The sequence below is a fragment of the Malus sylvestris genome, chromosome 2 (genome assembly GCF_916048215.2).
Source record: "Malus sylvestris chromosome 2, drMalSylv7.2, whole genome shotgun sequence".
In the NCBI taxonomy this organism is placed as follows: domain Eukaryota; kingdom Viridiplantae; phylum Streptophyta; class Magnoliopsida; order Rosales; family Rosaceae; genus Malus; species Malus sylvestris.
This window is the reverse complement of record NC_062261.1, coordinates 14,409,849-14,419,957: the sequence shown is the minus strand read 5'-3', so window position 1 is coordinate 14,419,957 and position 10,109 is coordinate 14,409,849. Positions and strand designations below refer to the sequence as shown.

Below are 10,109 nucleotides of genomic sequence, written 5' to 3'. Positions count from 1 at the left end.
TGTTTACTAATTCAGCAGAATCGGAATATAAACTAGTATGATTACTAAAATGCCTTTGTCCCAAATCAAATATTATATATATATTTTAATAAAATTTGATATAATATATAATACAAAACATTTTGTATCCATGCGAAGAACAAATAACTACAAAACAGAAAATTTAGGATTCAAAATAAACTAGAAGCATTTTAAACTCCATGGCAGATATAAGCCATAATAGGCTCTTCTAGAGTCGCTCTAGAAATGGCGACTCTTTTAATACATTTGAACAATATAATTTTAGTTCAAATTAATCAAATTACAAGACAATTTATACCAAATTTATCTAGAATAGGTATTAAGTGCATATTCTAAGATTCATACTCTTACTTTGAAATTTAATAAAGAATTTTGTCTTTCTATAGGTTAACAAATCGCTTCCGAGAGATATAATTTAAACACATGCCATAAGTCTCACGTTTAAAAAAATGCTATACTTATAGAATGTGGTTGATCCACAATGGGAGAATATAATCGCGTCTATATTACGAAGCTTTATGCTCTCAAAAATAGAATTTGTCTCTTTCCAATTTGGCCAAGACTATTACAATTTGTAGACATTAATGGGAAAATGTGGTTGAATAGCCCTTGATGATATGAGTAACTATTATAATCAATAGATAAGCTTCATTTAATTTCAATACCCATTTGTTGGTTTTGTGATTCACTAGAAATGTAATATCTGATTCAGTGTATTGCGCTTAATATAGTAAGATGCGTACTTCACTAAAATATGGTACTTCCGGACCAAGTATCGATTCACCATTTCCTATTAGAGGATGGATCATTTTTCTTAGTGTCCAAATATTGGTTAATCATTTGAGTATTTAACTCATGATTTACAATCCACATGGTTCTTTAATACCATAAGACTTTGATGGATAAGAATTACGTTGGCGTATTGCTCGATCTGCAGCTCGGGATAATATTTGTCTTTCAAAACATTATAATCTATATAGGCTCTTCAAGATTCCAATCTAATATCAAATCTTGCAAAAGATTTAGTATGTTGCAAGAATATCATAATGAAAGCATTTCTATTTCTTTTTTTGTCAAACATGATCAAAAGATTTTTTTTTAGTTGTCAGAAAACACTCTTAGCCATTTCAAAAACAACCCCAAATAAACTCTTATCTAATTCAATAAGCGATTTGGTTATATGTAAGAGTTTTTAACCGTTTTAAAAGCAACATCAAATAGCACACATAAACGCATTGGCTAGAGCAAATATGATTCTTCTATACACCCAATTTTGAATTTTTATCTCTATAAATTAAAAAAACACTATTCTTCGTAAAAGAGTTTGAATTTCCTCTCTATAGTTTAAACTATATCAAATAAATAAAGTATCCTCTTTTTTTGTTTACAACAATTGGATAATTTACACTAAATTCACGAAGATGAGAACTTAAACAAGAAATCTCAAATGCATGAACAAACGCTCTTAATTAACTGACCTACAAATCACTTGCAATAAAATATCCTCCTAAAAAGTAATAGCATTGTCAAACCGGCTACATGCCCAAAACTTGTAGAATACAACCACCAGGCTGCATTTCTTAACAAACCAACCTAACCACATTACATTATTGGGCTTAGAATTATGTTTCTTGTAAATATGAGCTACACACAAGACAAGCCTACAAACGAAATTGCGTGACGACATACGCAGATAATCCCACACCTGAGTGTCCTGTTCTATGAGAAAATATTTTTTTTATTTGACATATGATGTACCGGCTCGTGTTGCTAAATGAGAAATCTCTCGTGCTCTACTGTTGAAGTCGCTGACCAGAAGCAAAACCTATCCCCTACCCCACCATGTGAGAGGCACTAAAATGTAACTGCGCAATGTCATCATGGGGGAAGGAAATTCCAAAAGCTTTAAAAGACAAACTGCCACGGACATAACTAAAGGAGAATGTAAACGCATACTTTTTATACTCACTTTATAATTCATTATTTTTTAAATTTGATATCCTATCTTTTCTTTTTAGGAAATTTTAACAAAACACTTTCGGTATTGTTTTTTTTTTCACTTTTAACGAAAAAACCACATTTATACATTTCCCTGATACTATTTACTATACTTTTAAAAATGGCTTTTCATTAAAAAATATTTTTTTTTAACTTTTCGTTAGTTTTTCTTTCTTTTTATTCTATTAATTTTTTACTACGACCCATTTTCTTGTTCGATAGAACAAAACAAAAAATTAGTGTGTATAATATCAATTATAAGACAAATTAATTTAGGCTTGTTGCAAGGCCAATATAAACATTTTGTGTAAAGGTCAGTTTGTAGAGTGTGTTTTTAATGATTGTAGAAGCAATAGAAGCTTAATTATCTATATTATTTATTAATGGAATTTTCTTTGTCTAACAAAAAATGGAGAAAAAATATAATGGTATTCTTTCATGCATAATTGAAACAAAATGGGATTGAGGGAGGGTCTAAGATTTGATAGACGTAAATTTGATGGAAGGAGATTCAAAACTTATCATCTGTGATGTTCAAGGAAGTTGGGAGGTCCCTTGGAACCTTAAATTCATTATTGAGGATATTCGTGGCGGATGTGTTAGGCCATCTAGGTCTTACCATTGTTAAACCCCACTTTGGGAATCATTGTCTTCTCTAGCTTAGGGCTGGTTTGGTATTGCTGTGCTTTGAAAAAAAATTGTTTCAGCTGTATTGTGAGAATAAGCAGCTATGAAATAAAGTAACACAGTGTTTGGTAAATTTTTTTGTAATAAAACAGCTCCCAGCTTTTTATGATACTTGTTTTTTTTCAGAATCACCTAAGTACCAAACCAGGCCTTAATGCCCTCAATTTTGATTGCTTGGGCCGTGGTTGTGGTAGATGATTTTTCCTTTATTTGAAGTTATTTTTTGATAAAAAAAAAAGGAAACTTTAACAAAAAGCTTCCGGTACTATTCACTTTAACGAAAAATCACATTTTTACATTAAAAAGTCAATCATGGTACTATTCACTTTACCCTTTATTTTGTCCTTATCGTTAAAACACAAAGTTTTCAAACCATTTTCATTAGTTTTCCTTAAAAAAAATTTGAAAGAAAATATTTAAAAAAAAACCATGAACATAAAAGTAATTTAGGTGAACAAAAGTTTTATTGTTCTTTTCTCTCACCCACATGTTATCAAAACAAATTAAAAAAAATAAAAAAAATTCCCCTCGTTCAAAAATAACTTTACCAACTTTTTTTTCTTCATCTTTTCAACTTCTCCAACATCCCTATTGCTAGTAAATAATAATAAACACCGAATTTGTGAGTATGTAACAGTAGCCAACTAACCAAACCATAAATTGAAGGAAAAAAACGAAACATGTTATTTTTATCATCTATTTGTGCTATTATTTAATATTATTTTTTTTAATAAAAATAAAACTCAAATGTATCGATAATCCATTTGTATTAGAAAAATAATACAAACGATAGTAGAAATAGACAGAAATAGAAACCTTGGCTGACAGATAAAAAGGGCGCTTTCTTCCATAAAAAAAGAAAACGAAAACTAAAGGCTTTTCTGTTCAAGTCAGAAAAACGCAAAAGTGAAAAAGCCCGCGTTTCAGACCCAAAAACTTGTCACCCTCCCCTCTCTACAGTAAAAGTTCTCTTTCTTTTTGCTTTCTCTCCGAAACTTCTCTCACTCCCTGTCTCTCTGGGCGGTGGATTTCTGGAGCTTTCTGCATAACCACAAGTTGCCATGCCTCCGTGCTCGGCGGAACACGGCGGCGTATCCAGAGCTTCGTCAACTGTCGTCCTCTTCCTGCTACTCTTCTCAGTCCTGGCCACCATTTCCACTGCTTGCTCCAACGGCAATTGCCAGGTTTCTCTCTTTTCTCCCCCAAAGATCTGCACCATCTCACATTTTCTCTCGGAATTTCAGCTGAAGCGTTGATATTTTACAGGTTCTAGATGCTTGTGCGGCGGCGACGGACTGCGGGCCGGGTCTTTACTGTGGCAACTGCCCTGCTTCCGGTAAGAATCAGCCCGTTTGCACCAGAGGCCAAGCAATCGTACCCACTTCAATTGTGAGCATTTTCGACTTAAAATTTGTAAATTTTTTTATGGGTTTGTATATTTTGAGCTAAATTCAAGAAATTTATGTCTGCCCTTTTTGGGTTTTTGTGATTTTGATGATGGGTTTGTGCTATTTTTTTGGAATGTCTTGGTGTTTTAGATTAATGGGTTGCCATTCAACAAGTACACATGGTTGGCGACTCATAATTCTTTCAGCATCGTTGATGCACCGCCCGTGGCTGGTGTTCAAAGACTCACATTTTACAACCAAGAGGACACTGTTACTAACCAGTTGAGGGTATGTGCCCTTGCTTTTAAGTTTTAACTTTGCTGTTTTCGGTATATTCTTTATAACGAACAGATGAAAGGATCAAATCACTGGAACATATACGTTTCGAATGTCATTCCTTTCTTTAACTTTTTTTTTTCCTCGAATCCAAAATTAGAATGAAACTGTCTGCTTCTTTTATTCATTAATTATTCGTTTATGAGTATTAACTTATGCCATATTGTTTTTAGAATGGAGTGAGAGGGCTGATGTTGGATATGTACGATTTTGAGAATGATATCTGGCTTTGTCATTCCTTTAAGGGGCAATGTTTCAACTTCACTGCATTTGTAATCTCTCTTCCCCCTTATCAATCTAAGACTTACTATGTGAATTTTATGGTTATAGTTTTGCAAGGTTGTTTATGATGTGTCCATTGGATTTTTCTCAGCAACCTGCAATTAACACTTTGACGGAAGTGGAAACATTTTTAAGTCAGAACCCAACAGAGATTGTGACCATTATAATTGAGGACTACGTGAAAACTCCAAAGGGGTTAACGACATTGTTTACCAATGCTGGGTTAGATAAGTATTGGTTTCCTGTAGCGAAAATGCCAAGAAAGGGTGAAGATTGGCCCACTGTTACTGAGATGGTGCAAGAGAATCATCGGCTTCTTGTTTTTACGTCTGATGCTTCAAAGGAAGCACAGGAAGGAGTAGCTTACCAGTGGAAATACATGGTGGAAAACGAAGGTACTTATAAATGATATATCATTGCATCTTCAAATTATATTTGAATTTTATAGTTAATAGCCTGTTGTTTACTGGGTTTCAGCTGGAGATCCTGGGGTAAAACCAGGTTCATGCCCGAAGAGAAAAGAATCAAAGCCTCTGAATTCAAAAAGTGCATCTCTTTTCTTTCAAAATTATTTCTCAACATATCCTGTTGAAGCTGAAGCTTGCGAAGAGCATTCAAGTCCACTGGAGCAGATGGTCGGTACCTGTTATAAAGCTGCAGGGGTGATGCCGAATTTTTTGGCAGTCAACTTTTACATGGTATGAAAATTTTAGCTAGGGAAGAAGCACATACTAAAACATCATCCAACTAGGAATTTTAACTAGCATAAAATAATATCAATGCAGAGGAGTGATGGAGGAGGTGTGTTTGATGCTGTTGATAGAATGAATGGTCCAGTGCTTTGCGGGTGTAGTACTGTCAGTGCCTGCCAGGTTTGTTTGTATAACTTGTTTCCATATTCATTTTATTATTTATGAACTTCTTTATTGCTTTTTATGATCCAAATCGGTGGTTAAAAGCTCGTGGCATGAGTCCTACTTTGTCCAACCATAACAATAATCCAAAAGTTCACCAAATGTTCAAACATTTCCGATCTGTCTAAAACGCTAGGGTACTTCTACTGATTTACCCATACCCTAGTGATGACACACCAATTTTCGTAGTAAGGAAAACTGTAAACCACTCTACCGTTGGATTTTCACAGGCTGGAGCACCTTCTGGATCTTGCAAGAATATTTCTGTACCAACTAGAAGTCCAGTGACCAACAATGCAGGAAGCTTTACTGGCTCTGTTCAGTTTTCAAGGTCTGCTTCAACAGTCTATTCTGCAAATCGCTTGGTTGTCTTCTTGTTTTATCTTCCGTTGATGGTATTTTGGCTATGACTGTAGCATCTAAATACTAGGATAGGTCATTAGTGGCGGTTCTTCTATGTCATATACTAAAATTTAGAGTGATAACCGTTACACCCTGCCTAGTTGAGTGGAAGGTCAAGGAGTCGTTCTGTGGTTCTAGAGTAATGACACGTGATTGTAAGGAAAAATCTTTTATAATTATATTGGGACAAGGATTATGGAGTTGCAGAGGCATCTGAAGTAGATAGTTACGACGAAGGACCAAGAATGTACCAGGAATCAATTCAGGTACGTAGCACTCTTCCTTATATGGCTGGTTCTCAGCCATTGCAATGGATGTTGAAAATCCTGTAGTTTCATCTTTTAACTTAAGAGCTCAGTACACATATCACATAACAGATCTCGACTTCATTTTTCTTTGTTACATATGGTTGCTCAGTACTATAAAGGCATATGGTTTTTCAAGAGGTCACTTAGGGTTGAATGACATGCCTCCTTTTGGTCGAATAAACATTTTGACAATAAATTGGGTCCATCTTTTTATGGTCTGATTTGCGTGTACTGTGGAATTCACAGCTTTTCTTTTCACAATCATACATTGCGTTGAGCTGTTTTCATAATCAAATATCTAACATGTGTAGAAATGGTAAAAATCATACAAACATAGGTAGCCGTGGCACCAAACAGGATCTCATACAGATTCCATCAGTGAACTGGCTAGCTTCACTTTTGTTTCGTTTCATCCATCTTGTTCCCACTTTGTAATCAGTACTAACACGTTCCTTTTCTGTTTTCAGGTCCTCTGTCAGGGAGCGGTGTGTATGTAGTATAAATAGGGTATTGTAGCATTTGCAGATGTGCTCGTATCACCAATACTAGGTTCTCCTAATTGTTGTATTCTAACATTTAACGTCTTCCTTTATTCGCTTTCGCTCTTAAAATCTGGTCTTCTGGCCTTTCAGTTTTTTCTCCCCCATTATTATCGTAGGTTGCAGAGACTCGAGACCTTTAAAGGGGGTTTATTACGAAAAATGTAGTTTGAAAATGGAAGGTTGATTTAGTTTTCCACTTTTATCTTTATGCAGTCTCAGATTTAGTTCAACCTTTGGCATGCAAATGATTTCTTATCTCATTTGAATATCGTTCAAAATTTGACTAGCCTTGGATGCTCTTTGTTTCCTGCCCCACATCATATTATTCCTAAAATTCTACCTTTGAAAGGTGGAAAATTGCAATACAAAATTGGTCTAAGGAGGCCTTTTGTACGGAAATGATTTATGGGTGGTGCTATTCACACATTTTTACCGCTCATACACTTCGTTTCTGGTTGTTGGATGGAATGAATTGAAGACCAATAGATAATAATTAACAAAGGTATGTGAGAGGTAAAAAAATGTGTGTGGATACTGAATAACCCTATCCTTGGTTTTTTAACTGTATACGCACTTTTTTTAGCCATTAGATTGTGTACAAATTGAAGGAGAATAAGTGCTAGAATTATGTGACAAATATGGGAGATTGCCTCTTGTAATTGGAGACACCACGGGGCAAGTATCTAACAGACAAATAGCATACAATTTAAACACGTTATAATCATCTATGCCATATGTAACGTCACTGCAACTATGCGAACAGTGCATGAATCACTCTTCTATTTTAACCACACAATAGTCAACTTAATTTGACTTGGAAATCTCTTTTGAGTTTTGAATCACTTCGACCTTTATGTGACCTTGCTCAAAAGAATATAGGTGGCTGTAATTCATGTGAATTATATACAGAACAAGAGTATTGAGCTGATAATGTAACCCCAACCTCCCCCATCGAGGGCGTTGAGCTGCAATGTCGAAAGAACTTGTATGAATGGGCGGCTTGTACATCTGGAAACATAGAAGCATCCATCAACATTTAATGGCAATGTAGAAAGAACTTATATGAACAGGCGGCTTATGCGAGGGGCAACATCGAAGCGTCCACACTTAACGACAGTCCTCTGGGTTTTATCTTTAGCGCCGGACTGATGGTTAGCAAAGCAATGAAGCAGTCTACAGGAACTCTCGTCCCCCATACATTGATGGATTCAAGCTTGCGGCAACAGTTTACTAGAACAAAGAGGCCGTTCTCGGTTACATGACGGCAGCTCCACAGGATGATGGTCTGGAATAAACAAAAGAGAGGAACAAACAGAGGTGAAATGCACTTGGAACAAAAATTGGGGTAATGAGAACTTGTGTCGTAATTTCCACGAACAAGTTACCTTCAAATGCGGACAGCTATGAGCAATGGCATATAACGAGTCATCTGTGATAAATGTGCCACCGATATTCAGGTGGTGCAAGGAGTTAGCTCTTGATATCTGTTGGAAAGGAACGCCAAACTGAGAAAGTTAAACCATAACTCACGTAAATGAAAGCAGTAAATCAAACATACGACATTTGCTTGTACACATACCAGTTGAACAACACCTTTATCTGTGATCCCTGTGATGCCCCATAGCGATATGGATGTTAAGTTGCTGATACACTTTGCCATAGATATTCTGTACAATCCAGTGTCGGTTATCTGGCAACCCCAACGACGCCTTGAACTGAGTAAACAAGAAGATAAATCAAGAACTAAATCATGAAAGAAACAAAGTGGTACATCTCGAAATAACTAAATCATGAAATTCAAATGCTGAGACTATGACGGTATTTAGGTATCCCTCCTACGAGCTTTAACTATGCTGTTATGCATGAAACCAGACTATTCCAAATCGAATACTTACAGTAATCAGATGCAAATCTGATGAAAAGACAAAGGGAAAAGCATAGACATTGGTGAAGTCCGAGTTTATCTATTAATAAACCTGGATACATACAGAATGACTTCTTCTTTTGTGTTGCTAAACCCAGTACGAAGTACAGAATCATGGGTTAGCGGTACTCAATAGTGATACTAACCCAAAAAAGTTTCTACCAAATGCCAATGAAAACCAACAGATAAGAACACTTCTAACTCGGAGAACTTTTTAAAGTACAACCTAATCGTTAGAGACCTACTGAGTACTGAATGCGAAAATACACTCTTAACACATAACATACCAAGCACAAAAACTTGGAGGTAAGTTATTTGAGTAATCTTGAAAAATGACGCTCAAAATTGGGCACGAAATCGTGAAATTCAACCTAAGCCGTTCGTGTTCTTGTTAGATTAGGAAGCTCTACACTTACAACCAAGTTCAGAGCCTAATATCTCTTCTTCTCAATGGATTGTGTCTCAATATCTGGGTACTTACAGAGCTATTTTCCACAACCAAAAAAATTCACCAAAAAACAGAAACAAAATAATCCAAGAAACGATGTGCATAACCTTCTCCATAGAACTTTAACCTATAATTAGACTAATCAGTCACTTATATCTCTAAAAATATACAAAATTATAGAAAATACCATCAAAGGGTAAAAAGTTAGAAACTTTTGTTCTGAAGATTCCCTCAAACACACAAAATTAAACAGAAATTTCATAAAAATAAATAATAAATAAATAAAATATTTAGAAAGTAAGAGAGAAAGCAGATATTATACATGTCGAGCTCTTTGAGGCTGTAAGCAGAGCGAAGCAAACGGGCGGTGGAGTCATCGTCCATCTTCCAACCAGCAAAGCTCAAACTCTCCCTCCGCCCCAAAGACTGCTTCACCGCCTGTTTCCATTTCCGGCAAACACCGCTTGCCCTTCACAGAATTCACAACCACCACACAAATTAAAAAACAAAAAAGAACAACAACCCAGAAAATATAAACCACCAAAAATACAGAAGAAAATTTAAAAAAAAGGAAAATTAAATCGGAAAAAGAAATCAAAAACTTACTGGGCTAAATCAGTGAAGGAGGTGATGAGAACAAATATATGAGCCAAGAGGTCTATTGGCAACCGATCAATCTCCGCCTCTCCCTCCATCCCACCAAGTTCTTCCACCCCACAAAATAGTTATTTGGTTCGTAAAGATTTCTCAGGAACTCAAGTTTTGTGGTACGTTGAAACTTGAAAAGTCGTAGACGTAAAAATGGAGAAAATATAAAATAAATGGAAAGCCGGACAGGATGTGATCATTTTTCCGTCAT

At 35.5% G+C, this 10,109-nt stretch overlaps 2 protein-coding genes across 2 annotated transcripts; one reads left to right on the top strand and one right to left on the bottom strand.

Annotated features, from left to right (window-relative positions):
* Positions 1-3,594: 3,594 nt before the first annotated feature.
* Positions 3,595-6,947, top strand: LOC126589335 (PI-PLC X domain-containing protein At5g67130-like). The gene is made up of 9 exons (XM_050254603.1): positions 3,595-3,890; positions 3,973-4,095; positions 4,245-4,382; positions 4,604-4,702; positions 4,804-5,107; positions 5,190-5,410; positions 5,498-5,584; positions 5,857-6,294; positions 6,804-6,947. Exons 1-8 carry the CDS (start codon positions 3,768-3,770, stop codon positions 6,034-6,036), a joined length of 1,275 nt encoding a protein of 424 aa, XP_050110560.1. The 5' UTR covers positions 3,595-3,767; the 3' UTR covers positions 6,037-6,294; positions 6,804-6,947.
* Positions 6,948-7,558: 611 nt separating this feature from the next.
* LOC126589343 (F-box protein At5g67140-like) lies at positions 7,559-10,109 on the bottom strand. Its single transcript, XM_050254614.1, has 5 exons — positions 9,857-10,109; positions 9,573-9,719; positions 8,458-8,593; positions 8,264-8,362; positions 7,559-8,163 (listed from the first exon to the last, which is right to left on the bottom strand). The coding sequence occupies exons 1-5, from the start codon at positions 9,943-9,945 to the stop codon at positions 7,954-7,956; spliced, it is 681 nt and encodes a 226-aa protein (XP_050110571.1). The 5' UTR covers positions 9,946-10,109; the 3' UTR covers positions 7,559-7,953.